Source organism: Bactrocera latifrons, unplaced genomic scaffold (assembly GCF_001853355.1).
Source record: "Bactrocera latifrons isolate USDA-ARS-PBARC rearing strain unplaced genomic scaffold, ASM185335v1 scaffold_68, whole genome shotgun sequence".
NCBI classification, from domain to species: domain Eukaryota; kingdom Metazoa; phylum Arthropoda; class Insecta; order Diptera; family Tephritidae; genus Bactrocera; species Bactrocera latifrons.
In genome coordinates, this window is record NW_017537356.1 from 657,213 (window position 1) to 684,532 (window position 27,320).

Here is a 27,320-nt window from a genome sequence, read left to right on the forward strand (position 1 = left end):
ACAACGACGGGCATTACTACACTATGCAGAAAGCAAAAAAAAAAAAAAAATACGTTTGCGAAGCGATGGTGGAGAGCGAAGCAGTGCAACCACCGCTAACAGCGTCAATGTGTGGTGCATGCAACGCAATGTGCATCCTTGATCCTGCTTGAGCGCAACGAATACACACACAAAACCAGCAACAGCACAACAACCACGCTCAATGCTACCTTGAAACGGCACAGGCGCAACGCCAACGCCGAAAACCTGTTTGAAAAAAACAAAAAAAAGTAAACGCAAAGAAGATGAAGCAAAACAAAAATGCGAATAAGAAACGGCAAATGACAAATAAAACTGTAGAAATACATAAGCACATCAGCGCAGATACAACAACAACAGCGTGTTGCACGCATGCCCGTTGCCAGCAGCGGCAATTAGGCGCTTATACGAGTTGCATTGCTGCGCATGCGCGTATGACTGTACCTCGACGTTGCGGGGAGCACAAACTCAACGCTGTTGCTTGTATCCTTTGCATTTGTTGCGCATGCGCGCTTGCTGTACGCGTAGTTGTGCGCATGCGTGCAGTCGTTAGGCCCCCCTTTCGTGCTACAGCGGCTTATCCTTTCGTTTCAACTATTTTCTATTTGTACGCGCACATATGTATGTATGTGTGTATCTGTTTACTTCAATGTATGATTTGTATTTTATTTTATTCAATAGCATTCGTCAAAGATCTTGCCTTTACCTCCGTCCATATTTAATTGAGTGAACATCTGCTCCAACCGTTTTTATGCGTCTTCTGCTTTGTGCTTGCTTTCTTTACAACAATATTTTTGTGTTTTCGTATTTATACAGGCGCACATGTTAGTTTTTTGTTGTTTTTTTTTCGCTTATTGTTCGTTAATGTAGGATATATTATTCATTTTTATTAACATTGACCGTTTCCCTTTCGTTGACGTTCAATCGATTTCCTTAGTTTGCTCTTAAGTTCTTCGTTACTTGTGTCAATAACGTCTTGTAAGGATCTTTAAGTTCCTGCTGATTTAATGACTTTAACACTGCTGCATGGTTTTATGTTAGTTTCGCGGGTAATTAGTTCTGTGGATGCGCATCACTAGGGAATATGGGTTTTCTATGAAAATATGCCTATTTTGGATAGTACATTTAATTTCTTTTTAATTAAGGAGCAACAGCAGTTTCGACAGTCTCTTAGCTGCTATTTGAACCATCATGCTTCTTCTTTATTGGCGTAGACACCGGTTATAGCTGATTTCTTATGTTGTCGGAGTGTATACTAGTCTCTCTCCCACCATGGCCATTTATATGGTACAGTGGCCATAAATGTCACAAGTCCATCGCACTTTTTGGACGGCGGTGCCGTCAGCCTTTATTTTTATGAAGACATCAACCAGTAGGGCAGCGGCATCTTCTCAATTAAGGGACCGGGCATTCCAAGTGCATGCTCTTAAACCGTAATCCTTTATGCGTTTGCTGTGTTCGTCATGAAAAGGGGGGTCTCACGTCCGAGGTCGCGATTCCCAAGCTCACTATCCTCACTTGCGTGAAATTGTAAACTCCATCTTCCAACCATTCTCACCATGCAAGAATTAGACTATATTTAAGCCAAATCCGACTCGACAGAAAACTGATCTTGGAAATCATTATTCAGCTCAATTGCAAACTGTATTTAAACGAAGTCCGACTCGAAGAAAAACTGAATGAAAGGATTGAAAAGTTAGACCTTGTTCTTCTCAAAGAGATGAAAAATGGAAGTGGTTATTTATGACCTACGCTTCTAGGCTGCGATTTTGCAGTCCTTGAAAAGATAAAAACTCGGGTGACTTCCTGTTATATAAACCTTGAAGTCTTATCTAAAAATCAAATTAGACAAGTCTTACTTCAGTATATACTGAGTCCCAGAATACTATGGCATCGGAGGAAGTGAGGGCATTCGTCTTTAAGGCAAAAAATATTCCGACTCGACGGAATACTCAGTACGAGTATAAGAATTCCTAACCATGTAAAATTAACCTCGCTCTTCTCAAATATATACAAATAGAAGTAGTTAATTATGACTTATGGTCTTAGACTGGAATTTTTGCTATTTGGCATGTTTTTAAACATTTAAGGAATGCTAACGATATTGCAGACCTTGACCATATAAAAAACCGGGTTCATTTCAGTTATTGTAGCGTCGAAGTCTTAACCAAAGATCATAGTTGTCAATTCCTTTACTAGTATGAACATTTTGCTGAGTTCCAGAAGACTATAGTAGCGAAGAAAGTAAGAACCAAACCTTCTTGGTCTTTAAGACAAAAAAAATGTCTATAGATGATGGAGAATCATTTGAGCAGTCTCTGAAAAGCCTTCAAAATCTTGAAATTACTACAGTCCATAAAAATAAACGTTATAAATTGCTCTTTTAAAAAATAGCAGTTCCAGGTATAGTAAATTGCAGCCAACAACTTGCACCTGGCGATTTTTCGAATGTTAGCTGGTTGAGCGTCTGCTCCAACATTTTTTTCATTTCTAATGGCAGTTGCAACACGACTGCTCCTTCAAAATCAACATTGCCTTGCTGTGGCAATCCTTGCAGCAATAAACAAAACAGCCAAAAAAAATCAAAAATATCTGAAATTTCGAAACAGCGCGTCATACAAGCACTGTACATTGCATTATCGCGTTGCGCATGCGCGCTACCCAACCACTGAAATAACAACAAACACACAAAAACAAAATATCAACGTGCATGCAACAAACAATAAAATCATATCAAGGTGCAATCCACCTTGATTGTGACGCGACAAGGTACCGGCAACACCGACACCGTCCTCGTAACCATTCACCACCACCACAACAGCGCCAGCAACCTCTGCCGCCACTGCCGCGCTCGAAACTCATTCAAAAATTGCATCTGCTGCAACAACACGCAATAATTGTGTTACTACCTTTTTGATTTTGTCTTCCATAGTGTTGTTGTTCTTTTTTAGTATTGCTGCATGGAAGGTTGCTTGTCATTTTGCTTTTTTGTTTTTGCTCTTGCTCATGTTTTGTTTGATGTTTCGGGGTACATTGAATCTTATTTGGCTTTTTCCGTCTTTCGGAAATCATCTTCTGCGATTTTTGTTGTTGCTGCTGAAGTTGTTTTAATTTATATTTTGGTGCTTCTGTGGACAGTGACATGCAAGCAGCAGCCTCGCTTCGCTGTCTGTCTGTTGATATGCCAGACGAACTATAGGGATTGCAAGCTGCAAATTTACGTTAAGGGAATACCTGTCTCTTATACACATCTAGATGTGTATAAGAGACAGCAGTGACATGCAAGCAGCAGCCTCGCTTCGCTGTCTGTCTGTTGATATGCCAGACGAACTATAGGGATTGCAAGCTGCAAATTTACGTTAAGGGAATACTATTTTTTGTACAGTGCGGGCAAAACTGTTGGGAAGCGGTGTTTATTAATACATATTTGGTGGTTAGTTAAACTAAATTTTATGATATTGTGCATTAAAAGGCTTAATAGGATGTATTAAGTTTGCTAAGAAGTTTGTAACATCCAGCAGGACACTTCGGAGACCCTATAAAATAACAAATACATACATACATATAAAATAGTCAGTGCAACGAGCCTATGTTCCTTTGTGCGCATGTCTGTCTTTATATATGCGAACTAGTACTTCAATTTTTAAGATATCGATTTGAAATTATGTACAGGTACTTTTCCACCCAATAAGCTGCTCTTTTTGCCGGAATCGCCGATTTCGGACCACTATAGCGTACAAACTGAACGATTCAAATAAAGTAATTGTTTGGAAAAGTTTTTTATTTCTCAAGATACCTTCACGAAATTTAGCATTCAAGGTAACGGTACAATTTCCTAGTATATTGTTCAGATCGGCCTCTATAGCATATAGCTGTCGTACAAAGTGAACGATCAACATCATGCCTTTGCATGGAAAACTTTTGTATTTGACAAGATATCTTCCTGAAATTTAGCATGAGTTATTGTTCAAAGTAACTGTACAATCTCTGGATAAATTGTTTAGATCGAACCACTATAACATATAGCTGCCATACAAACTGACTGATAAAAACCAAGTTCTTGTATGGGAAAGTTTTTTATTTGATTGGATATTTACACAAAATTTGACGTGGATCATTTTTTAAAACAACGGTACATTATTTGTAGAAATTTTTCAGATCGGACTACTATAGCATATAGCTGTCATACAAACTAAACGTTAAATTTGCATCAACACTCATTCTTTTTGCCAAAATTTGTGTTCAAAGCTGTTTTCAACATAGTTTCATTATCAAATTTATATTGAACTTTTTATTTACTTGAATATTTCCATTTATTAAAAATACCTTTCAACGCACCTTCATTTTCGTTAACCGCGCTAATATTGTGAACCACGACTGTACTGCAGTGTCATGCTGTGCTGCACAGTAGCCGAAACAAGAGCAACAACAACAACAAAAATATTACACCTCGTGCACCAACAACTTACCTGCCAAAAAAGGACGCACCTTAAATATACAGCAAACACACACACACATACACATGTACATAAGTTGAGTGAAAAAAGCATTACTGCTGCCCAGTAATCTGCTCAATTACGTGCATTGCAACAGCCGAAAACGTAAACTTTATAGAAAACAAATTGCCAGCGGGCGCATCATTTATGAATGTCTTGCCACAGCAGCTACAGAAGGACGTTGCACGTTTGCTTGGCGTACCTTTCGACTGCATCTTAGCGCAGTTAAGTTTGTAAATGTGTGTGCATGTGTTTGTTGTATCACGGCTGTTGTGCAAAGTTGCATCTGCTCTGTTTTTGTAATTTTGTTGTTTCCTTCTTTCATATAATTTGGGGTTTCATTATTTTTTATCTTTAATTTATATGCGTTTTTTGCAGTTATTGTGTAAATAGCATATTGTTGTTGTTACTTTTTTGGTAGATTTAAATTTTTTTCTTTGTCCTGCTATTCGCTTTTGCATTCGCAACATTTTGCACGCTGCAAGCGAAGTTTTTCAATTTGGCTATAGGTATGTAAATCTGATATCAGTCGCGTATGTTGTTTGTGTGCTGCCACGCGTCCATTGTTGCCGTACGTCATATTTTTTTTTTTGCTTTCTTGCAGCGTAATCAAAAAACTTTGGAACCTGATCGGTAACACATTTGTTGTTGTGACTTTTGAGCAACGCGTGTCCGCAGCATTTACATGCCATTGGGTAATTCTAAACCGGCCTGCCAACTGCCTGTTGCCCTGCTTTGCAGTAACTCATAATTTGGGTATAGTTTTTGGACACTCTTCTCAACATGCATAGTATGTGTATAAAAACTCTGCCTGGGCACACGCGCCGTCCATTGTCACCTCTTTAAATAGTATGCCTACAAACATACAAGTATTAAATAAGCAAATATAAATTTTACTTGCTACTCGTTTTAAGCGGATTTCCTGGGTTAGTCTGCGCTGAGTAAACTAATACCCGCCTCCTGATTACACGTGCTTAGCCAGCGCTTAGCAACACCTAAATACATAGAGCACAAACACAAGCGACTCCGAAGACTCCTGCCTGCTGTCGCCACAATCCGGCGCACTTGAGCCGCTCAAGTGCACTTCGCTTGCTCTTGTGGCCTTTTGTCCTTAAGTCCATTTTGGCAATTGTTGCAAACTGCAGCCAGCCGTGCTCGTTGTCGTCGTCGTCGTCAGCGTCGTCAATCAGCACTTTTTCCACCATTCCGTCGCTCGGTTAGCGCTTCAAGTGCCACTTCTCATGTTCAGCCGTACTCGAGCGCTCGCTTAAGCAGCAGGCAGATGTCAACAACAATTACTCCTACACTCACTCCCCAAGCGCAAAATATGCAGATTTTTACCACTTGAAATGTTCTCAAATTCCCTGCCAGTTTCGAGTGCTCTTCATCCTGACTCGTATTGCTTCCCCATATTTCTCGTTGAAGTGTTGTTAGCTGGTTGTTGGTGATCCTATTTAATATTCTATCCCTCCTCCGTTGCAGATCTCTCAAAAAAGTAATATTGAAAATATGTTTGTCATGCCAATTTTTTTTTTTTGAACACAGCACTTTTCAAGTATTAACCTTTTGTCACATTTAGCCGGAATGTAAAAATATTTACACGTGTATTTGGCTAACTGTAGTGCCACTCAAGACTTGTTATTTTAATTTATCGTATTTATTTGCTTTTATTCTATGAACTTCCGCAAGATTTAAGCAAATATATTAAGTTTCCTTCAATGAATATTTTTTTGAGAGGAGTAATGCTCTCATTCCCTCAATTTTCGAATATTGAATGCCATTTACTTAGTGCGAATTAAAAAAATACACATCTTCACATGTTTATATTTTCAATTAAACGTAAATGATGTAAGACTTTTCATAAGAAAACAATGTAACAAAAACCACTCATATTGAAACAAAATTTGAGTATTGGTTATAAGATGGTTAGTTATTGGTTACAAAATGGCTAGTCATTGGTTATAAAATGGTTATGCATTGGTTATATCTGACAGCGGAAGCTGAAAATTGTTGCTACATAAATATATGTAATTAAAAAACTTAATTTCGATTTTTTTGATTTAACGCCGTCACCTAGTTTTATGAAATCTAACATGGCTAAAGTGTTCGATTCACTACCGTTTTCCTCGCTAAGCGCAAAGTTGACCAGTTAAATTCATTTCAAAAGTATATGCGAATAGCTTATTAAAGTGGCTCCAACTTTTTGCATTCTATTTCTATATGATTTAGTGAAATATTTGATAAGTTGAGATTTCTTCGTTTCATTTGCAAAGGGAAAAACTACCAAAAATTCAGCGTATATACTTTAAATATAACTTTTCGAAACATAACCTCAAAATATTTCGAAAAGATTTGCAAAACAAAAAAAAAAATGGCATGAAATGGTATAAAAAGTACTTTATTTTGATAAGCGGTCAGTTTGTATGGCAGCTATATGCTATAGAGGATCGATCTAAGCAATTTCTTCAGAGATTGTACCATTACATCAAATAATAATTTTGGCCAAATTTCGTGCAGTTAAATCGTCAAATAGAAAAGTTTTCTATACAAGAATATGATTTTGAACGATCAGTTTGTATGGCAGCTAAAGGCTATAATAGGCCTATCTCAACAATTTCATGAGAAATTGTATATTTTCATTAAACTATGACTCGAGCAAAATTTCGTGCAGATATCTCGAAATCTAAAAATGTTTTCCATACAAGAACATGATTTTGAACGTTTAGTTTGTATAGCAGCTATAGGCTATAAAAGGCCGATCGCAACAATTTCTTCAGATTTTATATCTTTGCATTATACAATAACTCGAGCCAAATTTCGTGCAGATATCTCCTCAAATAAAAAAGTTTTCTATACAAGCACATTATTTTGAGCGATCTTTCCTTCTGGCCCTTCAGGCTATAAAAATACAATAAAAACTGTTTAGATATATTTCAAATACCGTACTTGAAGTAAAAAGCGTGTAGGTTGGTAGATTTGAATGATTGTATTAAGTATTAGATAACCTTCGATCAAGGAACTTTATACTAAACCAACTAAATCTAAACCATACTTGGTTACAGTTTTCACACTGTTCCGTTACTACCTAGTGATACTATGTTCTTAGTTCTTTCAACTACATAACCGCAAACAACGTTCCGAGCACAATTTTTAGTTCGAAGATTAGATATAAAATATAAATTTGTTTGCTTTTGATTTCGCCGCTCAACACACTGCACCGCCTTTGCTCTTTTTTCAATCATAAATTGATTTAAGGTCTATAAAACTGTCTGCTGTTGATAAGTGCAAAACCAAGATATTATGTGTATGTACAAAGCATGCGACCAAAATCAGCAGTAAACGCCTCTAAACGCCCATAACGTGATTGCTATTTAATCCTCAAGTCAATAAACAAATCATTAAACACCTTGCCATGTCCATGTCGCTGAAAAGCAAATGTAGATTCCAAGTATTATCCGCTTTTATTTTCACTTCACCCATACACTGGCCGCACAGCAATTTCCCTTATTTACTTGCCATATCCTAAACGATTATGGACTTTTTGCTGCTTTAGTTGTTGTAGTTTTATTCCAAGAATCTAGCAAGCAGCTGCCACTGTCCTTTCGGTCCTTTGACACAAACACCGTGAGCGCCGTGGCGCGCTGTGTCAAGCAGTCAAGCAGGGCGGCAGCGGCGACCCGTCTTACAAGTAGAAGACAGCACCGGTTGCTGCTATAAAATTAGATTTCAATTTGATTTTCATTTTGCCTGCCATGGAGGGCATCTGAAAAGGTGTACGTGTGTGTGTATAGCTTTGCTTTAGTGCTTCTTTTTTTACTAGGCAGTTATTTTTTCCTTTGTTCATCTTGATTTTTGTATAGAGCATCTTTGATTATGGCTGTGCGCCAAGCAACAGGAACCACCTGCTTCCTGGCGCGGTCCCTTACGTAGATTGTGCTGCGCAGACGGCAAGCGGACATGATTGAAGTGTGTGTTGCTGACACTTATGAGCACATACATACATATACTTATGTACATACATACATATGCTGACATACATACATATACTTGCATACATAGTCGTAGTTACTTAGCGCTGAGGGTGTTGTAACCAACCGAGCAGCAAACAATCGTCTAACTACAACAACCAACCAACCGTCTAAATAATTTGTGTGCGATAACTTGGCAGTGAGGCAAAGTGTCAGTGTCGCTACCAGCAGGATATCGGGTGACCGTGGCCTTGTCACGCCAGTCGTGCCCCTCAAAAATACATACACATACATACACGTTGCTTAGACTTTTTTATTGCAATTTTTCTAAGAAAAATTCTTACATCTGTTCAACAAGACCGCAACTGCTTTGCTGTCATTAGTCGGAGTAGCTAGCGAATCTCACTCCATTTATGTATATGACGACACACTTTTCGCAGTCACTGTAACCGCACACCATGCTCTCTTAGCCTACCACTCACTTTGTTCGAGTTTTTACTGAGTTTTTGCATAAACTGTGCGAATTTCAGCAGATATCTCTGTGAATAACCTGATATTGTAGATCCCGCTGTGTTATTCGAGCAAAACGAAATGCCCTTTCAAAACAACTATCTCACGTTTTTAACAATCCTACCCATCTGGACGAATATTCTTTATTGCTGCACACTTATGTGCTTCCAGCTAGCTTTGTCTAGTTTGCGAAAACTCGCAGTGTCATTGTGAAAATTTGCAAAATAAAAGTTAATGCTGACCATGAGCAGACAATGCTTAAGTGTAGCGTAGAAATTTTCATTCAACGCCCGAATAAATGGTATGTAAATAATAAATAAAACAATTTGTAGAATTGGAGTGTTATTCACTTGTATGTCTGGCTATAAATCATGTTTTTTCTAAGGGATAAAGGTTCATTCATTAAAATCGTTTGTTTAAGCACTGTCTATCCAAAAAAGCAATTTCACTTGAAATTTAAATCTTTTTAAAAATAACTATAGGTATTTTTCCCATGAAGTGATTCCTGATGAGTTTTTGTTAAACATTTAATTTTATACACAAAATTTGTCTTTGCTACTTTTCTTATTGAATTTAGAAAGTCTCGTTAAATCGATTTCGAGCAATTTGCTTATTTACCTTACAACTTCAATAGCCGCCCAAAAATCTTTCAACAAGTTATACGGATATACGTGTAGTCAGAAGTCAAACGGAGCTAAAGCAGTCGAATACAATGCTTGAGGCACGATATTGTTTGAGAATTTGGCGAAAAACTCACGAAAAATCAATGAGGTATGCGTCGGTGCATTATCGTGCTGCAAAACCCAGGGGTTGTCGGAGCATAGCTCCTGCCTCTTTTAACGAATACCTGCGTTGAAACAAGGCATAACACCTAAATAGTATTCCTTATTGACAGTTTGGCCGGTCACAAGGAATTCGGATTGCACCACACCTCGATAATCGAAGGAAACTGCCAACATAACCTTGACTTTTAACCTGTTTTGACGTATTTTTTCAACTTCGTCTTAACCTGTTGTTTCCGGGTAGTAAGCATAGATCCAAAACTCATCGCTAGTAATAATACGTTTCATGACATCCTGGTAGTCGGAAAGCATGGTTTTACAGACGTTAAGGCGACGCTATTTTTCGAAAATTTGGAATTAGTTAATTTGAAACCAATCGTGCTTTCACTTTTCTTAAGCCCAAATGATCTTTCCAAATAGTTTTCACTGATCCTACTGATATTCCAAAGTTGCTAGTAAGACCTAGCTCATTATTTCATCCACTTCAATATTCGCTGGCTCTTCAGCTGTTGCCATCGTTCATCTCTGCACCATATAGCAGGTGAAGAATGATGAAGGATTTATTTAGTTTGTTTTTCGGGAGAGAACTTTCCTTCTCAATCTTCAATCTTTCTTTCATGTACGCTCGTTAGAACTTTGTATGCGATGTTGATGAGACTTATTCCACTGTAGTTGGTGCAGAGTGTGGATTCTTCCTTTATGTGGATTAGGCAGAGCACGCTTAAATTCCAATTCTCCTGCATGCTTTCGTCCGACCATATTCAACAAAGAAGCTGATGTATGCTCCTTATCAGTTCTTTGCCGCCGTCTTTGAATATCTCGGCAGGCAATCCATCGGTCCCCTCAACAGGCTGGAGAAGTGTTCTCTCCATAATTTCAGCATGCTCTGGACATCAGTCACTAGATCAACTCTGAGGGTTCTAAAAGAGTACCTACCCTGTGACTTACACACTTGAATAAAAATAAACACTTCTTTTTTATTGCATATTTATTTCAACATATCATACATCTATAAATGTATGTGCGTTTGTATTGTTATATTATATTATATTATAATTTAGTAATTGCTGCGGGTTACGTTTGTTCTTCAATGTCACAAAAACAAACAAAGAAACCAATTAATACTGTCTAACAATTATACATTTAGCTAAATATTTGATGCATTTATCCATATAATATGTATGTATGTATGTATGTATGTATATATTTGCAGGTAATTTGGTACGTTTATATATTAACATTTCAATTAAGTGTGCATAAATATATGTATATAAATGTATATATACATACTTGTATATATGTATAAGTACTATATGTATATATAGATGTTTGTGTTAATTGATTATTTAATTGTTTTATTACACACTACTCTCTTTTATGCGTTCTAGAAAGAGACAAAAGTGTTGGTGATTTGCTTGAAGACGGCGGAGAGTTGACTGATGTATGCGCCAACGCCTTAAGGTATGCTTTCAATTGTAACAATTTTCTATTTTTTTTTTTTTGGAAAATTTCATTTTTACTGTTTGTTATTATTTTCTATTTTCCGTTTTGTTATTATCGTGCTGTAGTGCTTGCCTCTTAGTTAATCACGCAAGTTTTTCGCTTCAACACGCACAGTATTTTTTTTATTTTGTTATTATAAATCAATATTTGTCTTATACACAATAATACCAATTAAATAGATATAGAAAATATATTTGTATGCATGTATTACACATATTCTCTACGACATGAAAATCTAATTGAAGTACGCTTTAAAATCTTTTTTTTATAGTTAGTTAGTTTGGATGCGTAAATATGTTTTCTTTTCATGATTTTTTTTTACAAATTTTGAAAAAATATTAGAAAAATTCTAATATTATTATTAGTCAAATAATATTAGAAAATTTATAAAATGTTGAAGAAATAGTAAAAAATATTTCTTTTATCTACACACATATAAAGTACTTAAAAATTTGAGTATAAAGAAGAACTGCTAATGCTGTAAACGAAATAATTTATTTTGGTTTTAATTAAATGCTTCTTTTGAGTTAAGTGATTTTAAATGCAAGAAGTTAAAAATTAACATTTTGAAATATTTTTTTTTCAATATTTTTTTGAATACTACTCCAACGCAATAATTAGCAAACCTGTGTGTATAAGTATATATACTCGTAAATATGTATGTAATTGGGTATTAGGGTGAGCCAAAAAAAAAATTTTTTTTTAATATGTTCTTAGACCCCTCTAAGAAAGTCTCTGCGGTTAGTTTTACGCAAAAATCGTAAGAGACCTTTTTGTAGAGCATTCAACTTCCGACAAAAACTATGAAACGAAATATTTTTTCAAGTACTTGGGTCGAGATTGGAATTTTTATAACTGCTGCACCGTTATAAATAAACTTATACTATGAAAAAAAAAAACAAGAAAAAAGGCTAATTTCGGTTGCACCGAAGCTGTAATACCCTTCACAACCACTAATATAAAAAAAATCATTACAAGAAATTGATGTTGATTGTTCAGTTTGTACGACAGCCATATGCTATAGCTAACCGATCTGAACAATTGTTTCGGAGATTACATAATTTCTCTGCAAAAAAAATCCTTGTAAAGTTTTTGAAGATATCTCAAAAAATAAAAAAGTTTCCCATACAAACACTTGATTCCTATTACTCAGTTTGTATGGCAGCCGTATGCTATAGTTCTCCGATCTTAATAATTTCTTCTAAGATTGTATTATTGCCTTGATTAATAACTCATGCCAAATTTCGTGAAGATATCTCGAAAACTTAAAAAGTTTTTCATACAAGCATTTGATTCCGATCGTTCAGTTTGTATGGCAGCTATATACTATAGTGGTCCGATATCAGTGATTGCATCAAATGAGCAGCTTCTTGTGAAGAAAATAACCTGTGTAAAATTTCAGAGCGATATTTGACTGAACTGAGGAACTAGTGTGCAAAATTTTAGATCGATAGTTTAGAAAGTGAAGAACTAGTTCGCGGATAGATAGACGGACATGGTTAAACCGGCTTGACTCATCATGCTGAATTTTTATATATGTACATTTGATAGGATCTCCGGCGCTTCCTGCAGATTTTTACTAACTTCGAGGCAAACTTAATATACCCTATTCAAGGTATTAATATAGAAAACTGTAGGGTGGTGGATCTTCACGTTACACTTTAGAGCTGAGACTTGACGAGACTATTTTAGAGCTGTCTAGGAACCATTTTTCAAATTAAAAAGCAAAAAAAAAAATATTCGTTTTTTTAACCCACCCTTATGTGTATGCATGTATATACATATGTATGTACTTATGTATATTGCATAAAGCTCTAACTGGCTGGTCGCTAAAGCTTTATGCTTAAACATTTCAATATTTTTATCAAATAGTATGCCACAAAACCGCGCTACGTCGACTACAAGCTAATCAAATAATGACGAATTGTGCGAATTGACCAATTTTATCGAGACTTTCGTATGAAAAACGAAATACTAATTAAACACGTCTGTGCTTGCATAGAGCTGGACGCATGACTCATGCTGCTGGGCATTTGAGCGCTGACTGGCGCTTGAGTAAGCAACAAAGAAAGGCATAAAGTAGACACAGTCATAACTAGAGCTTTTGATTTGGCGCTCCCTCAATCGAAAAATAAAATATAAACTGAAACAAAACATAAAAAGGTGCTGACACATTTTAGAAATTCTAAGCCTGCCTTTACTAAAAACAAAAATACAAAATATTAATCAAGATTTGTGCGCCACATTAAATGCTTGAAAGTAAATCTCCAAACCGCTCGCAAATCTCATCCTTAAAGTAAAACGAAAAATCAAACTAGTTACTTGTTGCTTTGCACTTCTTCTTCCACCCGTCGCTTACGTGTGTCCCTCTTCGTCCACTTCATCCACATCCTCCTCCTCCACAATCGGCTTCTTGTCGTCCATTTTTCTGCCAATAAAACGCTGCAGCACCGTGCGCTTAATTACACCGGCGCCGCCACTGCCACTCAAGCTGATGGTGAAACCGCCACCCGTGGCACCCCAATGCGATTTGCCCGCCTCCGTTGAGGTCATTAACATGGAATAGGAAGAGCACACCTCACCCTCCTTGCTGTGATGTATGCCGTATAGGAAGTAGATCAGCATGCCGACCGCGACCCAGATGAAGAAACGCAGCCAGGTGAGCGCACTCAAATGCACCATCAGCACAATGTTGCAGAAGATGCTTAGCGCCGGCACGAAAGGCACGAACGGCACTTTGAAGTTCAGACCGCGCGTGTTCTGATGATGTACCGCGATCACGGCAACACAAGCACCTGCTATGAATATCATAAAACCATATAGCAAAAGCGCCCACCAAGTGCCGGTGTAAAGTTCGGACCAGGATACCTCGAGTTGGAAGCAAATCGCAAAGCTTAGCACTGCAAAGAGTAGCACGGCAGCGGATACTGCGGCGCCGGGTTCGAAGCGACCGAGCAGCGGTTCCAGCCAACGGAATTGTGGTTTGAGACGTCCGGCGAGCGCGCACTCGATCAGATCACTCGTAGGTGAAGCGGTGTCGATGCTTGACTGTGAGGTGTTGTCCTCATCATCCTCGTCGGGTGTGTCGGGCGCATAGATGGCATGCTCCTGGCTGGCCAGCGGACGATAACGCAGTATAATAACGCTGGCCGAGACGATGGTGTACGCAAGTAGCGTGCCAATCGACATGAACTCCACGAGCTTCTCCAAATCGAAGAGCAGCGCTAGTATGGCGCTTAGCAAGCCGGAAACCACCAGATTGAGCACGGGCACTTGCGTGGTGGTATTGATGCGTCCAAAGCAGCTGAAGAGCAAGCCATCCGAGGCCATAGCGTACATGCAACGCGGCAAGGCGAATAACGAACCCAACAATGTGGTCGTCATGCCGCAGAGCGCGCCAATCGAGATCACATACTTGGCCCAATAGAGATTCATTTGTCCAAATGCCTCGGGTAGCGAAGCAGCCGGATTGATTTCACGTATCGGTATCATAAGCGTGAGCGCCGCAGACACCAATATGTAACCGACTGTGACAGCGCTGAGCGAAAGTAAGGTGGCTATAGGTATAGATACAGATGGGTTCTTGGCCTCCTCCGACGACGTGGCTATCGAGTCGAAACCCACGAAGGCATAGAAACAAGTGGCCGCACCGGCAATAACACCACCAACGCCGTATGGCAGAAAACCACCCTCCGCCTCCGACCAGTTCTTAGTATCCGCATATCAGAAACCCACACCGATAACCAAAATCATAACGGCAATATTTACAGTAGTCAACAAGCTATTGAAAACGGCCGTAGCCTTAACGCCGATACCCAAGGCAGCAGCATAAACCAGACACACCAGAAATGCCAGCACATCGGGATAACGTGCAAACAATTGCTCGTGCAGCTCACCGGTTATGGCCAGCGTCGTATTAGCAATCCAACCATCTAGCATCGAGTCCACATAACCGCTCCAGGCACGCGCCACCGAAGCTGCGCCCAACATATGCTCCAATAGTATATTCCAGCCGATTACAAAAGCCCAAAACTCACCAATCGAGATGTAGGTGTAGACATAGGCGGAACCCGCTTTGGGTACGCGCGTGCCGAACTCCGCATAACAGAGCGCGGCCAGCAATGAAACGAAACTGGCCAAGATGAAGGACAATATGATGCCGGGACCGGCCATATCCTTTGCCACGGTGCCGGTGAGCACATAAATGCCGGCGCCAACCATGTGACCGATGCCTGAAAACCGTAAAAGAGTGAGTAAATGAATGTGACGCTGGTCTCGGAAATATTAAAAAAAAATAATTTTATTGAGACACTTTTTTGCCAATATTCCCTACGCAGCGACTTCGGTACTCACCCAGTAGTGTGATGTCGAAGGTGTTGAGACAGCGCTTGAGCGGTGTCTCCATGACATCCGCAGGCACAGGCTTCGTGCGGTTCATCTTGGAGCACAAACCAGACATAACGTGTCCGAGTATAATGCGTCGTGTGCTGGGCATATTGACGGCGATACGCGGGTCCCGCAGCTGGCAACGCACTAAGCAGTGTCAGGTGTTGAAAGTTGAGTGCGTGTGCACTGGTGGACAGCTATCCCTTTGGGTTATGCAAAACTGCGCTGTTACAACTTAACATATGTCGCAGTCGTAGCAACGTTGCATACTTTCAGGCTGGAATTGCGCTACAGCCTGCTTGCTGACGTTTTACACAGTCCCAAACGCTTTTAATGCAGAAAATAATATTTTCACTAATTATTTACAATATTTTGAACAATTTCTTTAGCTTTTTTGGAAAAAAATATAGCAAAACGACACTTTGTACTGCGGAGCGGCAGCTGCTGCAGCAATTTTCACAACTGACAATTGACTCACAAATGTCAGTGGGATTGTGAGAAAAATTCGCACGAAGAAAAATGCGACTAAATGCCTTTGGCTGCGGCGCATGCGCGAAAAATCCATCAACAGCTGCAGCGGCAGTTGGTTGCGGGGGGCGGAGAGCGGCATGTAATGGCCATGTAAAATGAAACTTTGTTTACTTCTGCTGACGTGAGTGTAGCACTGAAAGTTGCTGCTTATTGTTGTAGCAACGGACACTTGTTGAGGTGACATAGCCAGCAAGCAACAATGCCGCCAACTTTACATGCCTACGCACACAGCGGAAATGAGACTGCGAAGCAATCGCTTTTGTGCTAATTCTATTGCGTTTGTTGTTGTTGTTGTCGTTGCATGAACTTGAACTTCATAAGTGCACTTACCAATACAACAACATTTGCACACTGCTAGGTGACCGTAGATATTAATGCAAGTAAGTAGTTTGAGCTTTGTGTGGCAAGCTCATAGATTTTACACGCTTTCACTTTAATGCAATTATGAGTTGTGGTATATTTATATCCCGACGAGGGTATATTAAGTTTGCCCACATAAACGATTAAGCTGAAGTCTTTGTATGAAAAACTTTTATTTTTGACGAGTTATCGTTACGAAATTTTGCATGGAATATTGTCTAAGGCAGCGCTACAATCTATGAACGAATTGTTTAGATTGGACAGTTATAACATATCGCTGCCATATAAACTGAACGATCAAATTGAAGTCTTTGTATGGAAAAGATTTTTATTTGACGAGAAATACGCCCGAAATTTAGAATAGATTTCTTTGTAAAGGATCGCTACAACCTCACAAGATTGGGTACTATTCGAAACATTATATGATATAGCTGCCATACAAAATGTCCGATGAAACTAAAGTTCTTGTATGGAAAACTTTTATACTTGATGAGATATCGTCACGAAATTTTGTATAATATTTGGGGGAAATGATTACCACAATTTCACAAGAATTGGTTCAATTCGGAACACTATATGATATAACTGCCATACAAACTGAACGATCAAATTGAAGTTTTTGTATAGAAAACTTTTATATTTGGCGAGTTATTATTTTGAAATTTGGCGTGGAATGTTGTCGGAAGCAGCGCTATAATCTGCGTAGAAATTGTTGAGATCGCACAACTAAAACATGTAGCTCCCATACAAAGTGACCGATCTAATTATGGTCCTTGTATGGAAAATTTGTACAATTGACGAGTTATTGTAACGAAATTTGGCATAAATTTTTGTGAAAATGATCACCACAATCTCACAGGATATTGTTCAATTCGGACCACTATATCTTATAGTTGCCATACAAACTGACACTTTAACCTAAAGTCCTTGTATGGAAAAGTTATTTATTTGACGAGATATCTGCACGAAATTTGGCATACAATTTTGTCAAAGCCATCGTTAAAATCTCTGAATATTTTGCTCAGATCGGAGCACTATAGCATATAGCTGCCATACAAACTAAACGAACTAAATCAGTCATTAGTCACTTCGTTGTAGCGCAAGTTAGCATGTTTACTTGTTTCTGATATACATTCATATAAGAATAGCAAACGGAAAAGAAAATTACCATTTTTTTCATTAAAAAGCGTGTGTATATTTTACTACAAACCAATTGAGTACGCACATATATCACTTTAACAATAAGTTATCAAGCAGCAAAAATATTTAGTTTAAAATAATATTTTTACACACAAAAAGTTGAATCATAATTCAAAAAAGCATATTATTAACCACTTCTAAATCAGCGCTCGCATACATCAATTGCATATATTTCACRATTTTCCCCTACAACAAATATAGCTAATTACTGCTCCTGTGTGGTTTGCGCTCCAACTGCTTGGGCTTGACGATTCTTTAGTATGCTTGTTATGAAAAATTCACCGGCTTTGTATGAGCTACGCACCAGCGGTCCACTCGCAGTATACAAGAAACCCAATTCATTGCCGCGTTGCTCCCAGTGCTTGAATTTTTCAGGCGTTACATATTCGATAACTTTTAAATGCCTATTTGTGGGTTGCATGTACTGGCCTAGGGTGAGACATTCCACGCCTGCTTCACGCAGATCCAGCATAGTTTGCTCGATTTCGGCATCTGTTTCGCCCAGACCGAGCATGATAGAGCTCTTTGTAACGAGTTTCGGGTTGAACTGTTTTGCTTGCTGCAATACAGTCAGTGTTTGACGATAATGTGCACGGCGATCACGCACAAATGGTGTCAATTTCTCGACAGTTTCGATATTGTGCGCATACACATCCAGACCGCTATTGGCTATAGTCTCGACACACGTCAAATCGCCACGAAAGTCAGGCACCAAACATTCGACGAAAATGTTTGGATTGCTAAAAGTTACAAATTATGAATATTATACAAAAATTAAAGAAAMAAATTTTGAGTATGTCTTACCGCGCTTTGATTTCGCGCACAGTTTCGGCGATATGATTTGAGCCACCATCGGGTAAATCTGAAGGCCAATATTATCATAGAAAATTAAAAAAAAAAAATTCTAAATAATTAAAAACATACCATCTCGATCAACTGATGTGAGCACAATGTAATCTAAGCCCCAGGAGGCAATAGCTGTAGCTGTATTTACCGGCTCAGCGGAGTCTAATGGTGGTGGCTTGCGGGCAGTTTTGACAGAGCAGAAGCGACAACCACGCGTGCATGTATCACCCATCAGCTGTGGCAATAAGATAAGCACATTTCAATATAAATATATATGTATGTATATATGCATGTAAATAGAGTCAACATACAACCACAAATGCTTGACAGCTTATCAGTAAAGGTCAACACAGCACTATTGATATGATATAATTTTTTTTAAACAAATCAAATCCATATTAACTACTTATGCTACATACTCTCTGCTCTGTCTTACCATAATAGTTGCTGTTTGTGTCCCATTTTCTCCACCGCCCCAACATTCGCCGATATTTGGACACCGCGCTTCCTCACACACTGTAGCCAACTTCAATTCACGCAACTGTGTCTTGATCTTGGCAAAATTTTTACCCATGGGTATTGTTGTCTTCAACCAAGGYGGTAGCCGTAAGCGTTCATTTTCACCCTTCTCTCGCCGCAATTTTCCTTCGTAGGCAGTCCATTCTTCACGCGTGTACTCTGGATTTTGCACAAAATCTTGGAAGTTTGGCCCCTTCTCCAAACGTCCACGTATTTCTTCGAGTTTTTCCTTTGCTGCTGTGGCAGGTGCATTCGTTGCAGTTCTCCTTAGTATACCGCGAGCGCTAGTGTGCTGCGTATGATGAAATTAATATTATAAATAAGTCAACTATTTTAAATATATTACTTTTCTTACCACTCTTACTGGTGATTTAGGCACGCATTGTCGTAGCATTTTGCCATGTACTATATATTCGTTTATGTGCGTGATACTGCGTGTAAAATTTTCCAAAATCAGTGCCTATAAATTAAATAACAATCTGCGGGACGATAATATTGAACAGCTGATTTTGACAACAACGAGATTTAGCAGAGAACGTACGCTCTTATCAGAGAACGTCTATCTCTTATCGCTTAAAATATTGACAAAGCTTTCAAACTGTAAGAAAAAAATTGTTATGTGCTAGGCACCGCTATGTGGCGCTAATCACAATATTTATAAAAGATGTAATTTTCTTTAAAAAAAAAAATAAAAATTGTATGGATACATTAAATTTAATTAAATTTGTTTATTTAGTGCTTTTCAGACGAAGTTTCGTTTACATGCTCTACATAAATTCATAAAAACAAATACGTATATCGCTGCACTGCATTCATATTTCATATAGTCTCAGGTTCGAAACCGTGTAAGTTACTATTTGTCATTTAGTTTACTTTATATTATTATGTTTTTTAATAAAAAACTTTTAATTATGGTTAACTCTTTTTAACAAGGTAGCAAAGAACATGCGACAATTATTTGCGACCTTATAAGATATTTAAAAAATTTATTGCCAATTGTGAGGTCTGATAAGATATAAAAATAATAAGCACCGAAATAATTTATAATACTATTGACTTTTAAATAAGAGTATTATGTGTTAAAACTGCATATATGTAGAGCTAAATGCGCCGTTAATAGTGAAGAGACTCCGTGGCGCAACGGTAGCGCGTCTGACTCCAGATCAGAAGGTTGCGTGTTCAAATCACGTCGGGGTCATCTGTAAGCTTTTTTGTCTTTTATTTAGTTTTTCTTAAAATATTTAACTTTTTTTTTTAACTGTCAGTTTAAACATTGAAATCGATTTCAAAAACATAAGCTACTTTTAATAATTTCAACGACCATACTAATCAACTTATTGCCTGACAACATATCAGTTAATGCTTCAAATTATTTCACATGTGCTTCTAAATATTTAATTAAGCATACAATTAAATAATGTACGAATTTTCATAAACAAAATTCAATCTCTTAAGGAATAAATTTTTGAAAAATTTATTGCAACAATTTTAAAAAACTTCGCTTATCACAAGACCTTATTTTTAAATTCGCTTTGCCACATGCAACCCTGTGCTCTATGAGCACATATGACACATTCACGCTCTTTGGTATGTCAGAATAGTCTAATTRGAAGTTTTTGTGTGGACAACGGTAGATAACATCGCTTTTCCTCACGGTAGGTTTTTTGTGTAAATAATARCGAATTAAATGCAAAAATTTGCATTAATCTGTGAACAATTTAAACAAATATACGCGGAGTAATAAATGCAACTCAAATACGTGGTGAACTAAAAAAGGTGGTGTAAATTTGTGCGTTCGATAAACCAAAAAAAAGGAAACGAAAATGCCAATACAGCGCCCACCATCAGGCGTAGCGCCGAGTGTGCTCACACGAGTATCGAGTGCGTGTTGTTTTGTTGTTAGAGTGAAAGAAATAAGTTCTGTACAAAGGAATAACTACACAAATGACCATTTAGCGGCGTAACAATTTCGCATTCAAYACAAATGTGATTTTTCAATTTTGTTCATATTCATACATATTAAAAAGAAATAGTTATACAAAGAAATACGCATATTCGCGTATTGTACACCGAATGATATTCGCCTAAAATTCTAATAGGAGAGCGCAATTGGTCTTGCTGTTCGTCAGGGTGTGACCGCAAATTGGCTTCCATATGAGGTGTTCACTGGTGTGTAAAATGCACCTGCAGTGCGCTATGCCGTTGAAAATACCTACCCACCTGTTCTTTCAAACGTTACAATGATATTTTGCTATTTAAAGTGCTTATAAACTAAGWAAAAGCGGATGTTAAAACGGTTCATTATGTGCAATCAAAGTTGAAAGTAGTAAATGCAGTGACAATTTGCCTCTACAATCCATTCATTAGTTGGCACATGCAAAACRTATCATATGTAATTGACAATTTGGTAATTAGCTGTAGATGACGACAAATTGCTTGGACCTGTACACTCGGAACGGAATTTGTGTTTCACGGAGAACTGAGTGCGAGCGARTTAATATATGATACTCAAATTGGTGGTGGAGAATTGTATGGTATTCGTTATCGTTTGTGACTACTYTTGGTTTAAGTTCGAGTTTGGTTGTAAAAAATATATAAAATGATTGAAATAGTTAAACAGTCAATAATGCAGCTGTACTTTCACAAAAGAGTAACTGAATGAACAATTAAAACTTCAGTACGCCCTTAAATTTTGATTAACTGTTGTTTTTGTAAACTACTTGCTATAAAATTATCAACTGATTCGGTTACTCTACCTTTGCTCTCTACATCGCTATTGCGCTCTCTTTGATTTATTTACTCAGCGTCATATTGGCACTCACTTGGCCAAAACAATTCAAGCGGCTATGACCACTAGTTTGTAGATAGTATATACCAATTGGATTTAGTATTTTTGCTAATAGAGACGATTGGACATCATAAAAGTCTAGAGTGCGGACAGTTGTATTTTGCYGTAAACTATTAACTTAATTCTGAAATTCGGCAAGAAAAATGAGAAAATAAAAATGCAAATATCACAGCATTAAGAAACAATAGAGATTAMAAAGCGGTTAGAATAGAGTTCATTAGCGTGATAAATTGAATGAAATTCAAATAACAGGCAGAAAGCGAAGCTACAAAAAATCAAATAAAAAGCAAAAAAGGTGAAAATAAAAGGTGGCTATAATCTTAGCAATACACAGTCTAATGAAGAAGTTTCGAAAATTTGTGCTGTTGCTATCTTTTTGTGTAACACAAATAGACCGAGGCAGTGAATTGACGCCCTTGGTCGTTGAACGTTTCTACATGTGCACGAACAAAGTGGACGCGCTTTTGACACAGCTGATATTAGTGTTTTAGTGTTATGCTGTAAGGGACTTCTTTTTTTTTTTTTTGTAATGTCTCCTATTTAGCTCTTCAATGCCATTGACGCAGTCTTGTCTGCTTGGTAATACAAAACAAAACAAATAAAAAAGTGGAAAGGTACTTGAATAAAATCGAAAGCACGAAATTTTCTTACAAGTGCTCAATGGAGGAAACCTTGAAAATTTCAATTCAATTTCGATTTTCTATTTTCATCGAACGCAAATAAARTTGTGAGAAGTGTTTTTTGTAAAATGTATGGCTAAAATTGGAAACTATAGTATGCTTCTATAAACATATGTTCGCAAAAGCAACCATACAAGTGTATGTAAAAAATTTGGCACACACGGAACTCGTACAATAAATAAGAACACACATACGCGCGCTGCTTGTAACCTTTGTTGCTGTTGTTGTTTTATATATTTAATGTTTCGCCGCATAAATTAATTTCGCTTTATTTCCTTTACAGTTGCCGATACGTGGTTAATCAACCAACTGACCAACTAACCAAACCGGATAGCACCAAACAATCGCCCAACCACCACCTTAGAACACTCCACGTCAATCATTGTGTGTTTCTTATGTGTAGAGTTCTTCAGGCTGTTACACTAATCAATCTGTCAAACTTGCTGATAGAATTTGACAATAATGTTGCAGACAGTAAGTTGAAAGCGGCCGATGTCAGACGTGTCGCTTTGGAATTTTAAAATCAAATTCATTGCAAACAAACACGTCTGATGACAAATATTTTCGTCGACGCAGCGTCAAAAGCTAACGAACTTTGCGAAAACGCCGACAWCAACGGCAACAACAGGAATTTAGCATATAGCAGAGCAAAAAATATCAAACACGGAGAGGTAACACCCACGGCACCTGCACATACAATCGCACKTAAAAATCCATAAGCGAGCGTACAACTACGAAATCGCCAACACTTAACACACGGTTCACATCCACCTACCTTCCCCTCATATCGACACACACGCACGCTTGCATCCTAAAGGCATACAAATTTCTATTTTGTTGCTTTTGTAACTACTAGTGATAAGAACGAACGCACAAAGTGRAAGCGAGCGAAACGAAAGAAGTAAAATAGTCAAGGCAGTAGGAAGWGTCAGGAGAGCGCACGTATTAATATAAATAAGCATAACGCAGGGAAGCGTAGTGAAGCGGACACAGCGTCACACACCTAGTTGATTAATTAATTTATTGTACGACCTTTTAGTAAGCGTGAACACATTTAAATACTTTGCCACAAACAGAAAGAATTCGAGATAGGTACCTGTGCATTTTCTCTCAACTTGCCAAAAAGCATAACAAAAATCAAAAAATAAAAATAAAATAAAATAATAATTAAAAACAACACGACAACCATATTCTCTGCGTGTTCTGGTTGCCTGTCGGTGGATATTTAAGCAAATATCATGACATCATACGCAACCGCAAATGATTCTAACAACACAGTGACAGCAACAACAACAACGAGCACAATGGATAACACAAATGTGGCTAACGCTACAGCAGCGCTAGCGTCAAACGCGCTAACTACATCAGACACAATGGCAGGTGCGGAGAATGTCGACGGCACGCGCAACTTTCACGCAACTATCGATCGTTCGCCTTATGAAAGCCCAACAACACCGTCAACGTATGACKGTGATGTGCCACGGAAATTAGGCGAAACAACGTTGCAGCAACAACAACGCCAGTTGCAAGATCAACACTTGTTAGATACGCCGACCAGCAATTGTTGCACTGACTATGAATGTGATTCGTTTTCGGACGGGCATGAGAAGACCGATACCACACCGGAAAATTTGAAGAAGATCGATGATGTCATTGAGCAGCAAGCGCAGCTGCAACAGTTAAAAAACCGCTCATCCTCGCATTATCTTGGCAATACACAAGCATTGGCAACTAATGCTGACGCTTACGATAGAGATATTATTGGTGCTGGTTATGGAGTTGGACTCGCTGTGGCGGTTGATGACTCAAATGCAAAAATTTGCTTTGGCAAACCGCTTTGCAATGAAAAAGGTGAGTGGAAAAAATAGCACAAAAAAAGAAACTTGAACAATAGCCTTAGCGTTTGGCAATAGCAAGCGCTTGGTGACAGTGGGTCAAAACGCGCGCCTGCGTGTGAACTCCTATGCATATATATGTACATATAGTATGTACGTATAAATTCGATTGAATGTGTTATTGTCTAGATTTGATCTATTTACCTTACTGAAATCTCTTTGCTAACTTTTGTAGTGTGTGTAACTTTTGTTGTATGCCTGGCTAAAAAAAGCTCATTGGTATTTTCCGGCCGTGAATCATGTGTACTCAAACCGCATTCGTGTATACGTAGCTAGAATAGAACCGGATTTTTAGCCGGTCATACACTCTCACCCAAGCCGTTTGAGCTACACTGCTCGAACAACCGTAACACGAGCAATCCCGATCATTACAAAGCGTTCATTGATAGTTCTCAAAATAAATATCCAACGCATGTAAATAACAGCTTGCAAATATGGATAAAATTAGAAAAAAAAACATTAATTTCGGTTGCACCAAAAGCTAGTATACCCTTCACAAATGAAAACAAATTTTYTATAGAAATTGTTCCGTTGTCTTGGACAATAACCTATGCTGAAGACATCTTAACAAATATGTATGGCAGTTATATGTTATTTTGATCTGATCTGAATAATTTGTTCGAAAAATGTGCTGTTGCCTTGGACAATAATGTATGCAAAATTTCGTGAAGATATCTTGTGCAATACAAAATATTTCCATACAAGGACTGGATTTTGATCGGTCAGTTTGTATGGCAGCTATATGCTATAGTGGTCCGATGTGAACAATTTCTTCGGAGATTATACTGTTACTTTGGACAGTAATTCGTGCAAAATTTCGAGAAGATATCTCGTCAAATACAAAMGTTTTTCATAGAAGGACTGGATTTTGATCGGCCAGTTTGTATGACAGATAATATGCTATAGTGGTCCGATATCGGCGGTTCCGACAAATGAGTAACTCCCTGCAGAGAAAAGCACTCGTGTAAATTTTCAGATCTATATCTCAAAAACTGGGGGATTAGTTGGTGCATATACAACTCGCAATAAATATTGCGAATATTGGAAATGGGGATAAAAAATTCACTGTTCTAAGCTGTCACCGTTGATCACTGTGCATCTTATGCATCTGTATGTACATATGTATGTATGTACATAAATACGTGCGTATTTGCAAAATTTTTCGAATATCAGTAGCTTCGATCCGAGCAGCCGCAGTTTCACATCATTCACGCGAAGCACTTTTATCTTATGGAACTGCTTTTTATTAGCTTTTTATGGTCATACATGCAACCACACACACTGATACACATATTTCTGACTGTGAATTTGTATATTTTGCTTTTATTTCCATGCATTTTTTCAACATTTTAAGCTTACGCTTATTGTTAGCTTCATTGTTGTGGTTGTGTTTTGCTGGTGACTTATGCCTTTGCTTGGCTTGTTGTTACCGCTGTTGATTGCATTGGCTWTGCTGAAAATGTTAATTGTCATTCAAATTGCGCTCACGTCGCACTTGTCGCTTTGGACGGTACACACGCACACTCATACAAATTCACGTATTACCTAATACGGTTTGTTGACTTTTTTCATTCAYTCATTGTTATTTTAATAAAACTAATTTCGTTTAACATTTTTAAAGCTAATGTCATTATACTTGCATTAAAATAAACTAATTATGTATGCACATACATATGTATGTAGAGATGTCTATATGTATGTATGTATGTATGTCGCTGCGTTTTGAAATATGTTTCACGTATTTTGTAAGCGCTTGATGATTAGCCCACTTTTCGCTTGAGTTATGTGCAAAAATTTTATTCCCTCAGCTGTGCACAGCTGACCAATAGACCTCAATTGGTTAAGAATTCCAGCGTTGAAACGTTATGTGCTCCATAGTTCCAGTCACATTAAAATGTGTTTATGATAAACGTAAAACTGCCATATTTTGCATATGCGCGCAGCAAACCGGTGAAGCAGCAGCCTTACYGCCTGTAATTTTTCCCTACAAACGGTGTTTGTTTACTTTTATAACTTCTGTTTACTTACCTCCACTCCAATGTGCGTGTGTGAGTATTTATCTAAACGAGCCCATATCCACATACGCAGACATACACCTGCATGTACGTATGTATGTAAGTACTCCATTGCGTCGTGCTTAGCTGACAGTGCGCTAAGTGYTTACTACATGAATCACCCATACCGCCGCTCTAGCTTTTTTCACTCACATTTGTAATTCCGCTGAGCTAATCCGTATATCTGTACATATGTCGGTATTTATCTACCACAACGAAACTTGACGCAATTTTTCGTAAACCATTTCTGGTTGCGGCCTGTCGCACCCTAACACATGACTCATGTTGTCACGGCGTTAAAATTAAAAAAATATTTTTTAAGAACACAAAAACACATTTGAAGCATATAAAGAACAATTTTGTCTATATTTGGTTACCGACAACCGGTGAGTGCTCATCTGCATATGAATTTCATATTTTCAACAATTCATATTCCTGCCCACGTACGATTTTTTTAAATAATATGTACATATTTTTTGATGAATTTAAGCATTTATTTGTACAAAATTATCTGCTTCTTTCGAGCCCTTTAATATTGCGTTTCTTTTTATTATTTTTTTAGACATGTGTTTCAATTAGCAATTTTTATCTGCAATATAATTTACAATAATATTGAGCTAAATAGTTTTATACACAAATTCACGCAACAAAAGTTGCGCCGTAAAATAGAGTGRAAGCGAAGGTCGTACTAATTTGGTTGCTTACTTAATTAATAAAAAATTAA

General features: G+C 37.8%; 3 protein-coding genes and 1 non-coding gene across 6 annotated transcripts in view; 2 read left to right on the forward strand and 2 right to left on the reverse strand.

Moving 5' to 3' along the window:
- Positions 1–12,623: 12,623 nt before the first annotated feature.
- Positions 12,624–16,072, reverse strand: LOC108975674 (cationic amino acid transporter 4). Its single transcript, XM_018944357.1, is given in 2 exon segments — positions 12,624–15,509; positions 15,631–16,072. Coding segments are annotated over 2 exon segments (2,019 nt in total). The 5' UTR covers positions 15,773–16,072; the 3' UTR covers positions 12,624–13,632.
- Positions 16,073–17,730: 1,658 nt separating this feature from the next.
- On the reverse strand, positions 17,731–19,628 carry LOC108975675 (lipoyl synthase, mitochondrial). The gene is made up of 5 exons (XM_018944358.1): positions 19,475–19,628; positions 19,037–19,411; positions 18,679–18,835; positions 18,559–18,616; positions 17,731–18,494 (listed from the first exon to the last, which is right to left on the reverse strand). Exons 1-5 carry the CDS (start codon positions 19,511–19,513, stop codon positions 17,960–17,962), a joined length of 1,164 nt encoding a protein of 387 aa, XP_018799903.1. The 5' UTR covers positions 19,514–19,628; the 3' UTR covers positions 17,731–17,959.
- Positions 19,629–20,245: 617 nt separating this feature from the next.
- On the forward strand, positions 20,246–20,317 carry Trnaw-cca. The gene has a single exon. It is a non-coding gene; the product is annotated as a tRNA-Trp (tRNA).
- Positions 20,318–20,710: 393 nt separating this feature from the next.
- Positions 20,711–27,320, forward strand: part of LOC108975673 (serine-rich adhesin for platelets) — a 21,346-nt gene continuing 14,736 nt past the window's right edge. For 2 of the 3 annotated variants that reach the window (XM_018944354.1, XM_018944356.1), the window contains exons 1-2: positions 20,711–20,774; positions 22,931–24,498. In XM_018944354.1, coding sequence (XP_018799899.1) covers positions 23,886–24,498 — 613 coding nt within the window. In that variant the 5' untranslated portion in view covers positions 20,711–20,774; positions 22,931–23,885. Of the gene's footprint in view, positions 20,775–21,951; positions 22,263–22,930; positions 24,499–27,320 lie in introns of those variants that run through there. The other variant, XM_018944355.1, reaches the window with a different exon arrangement.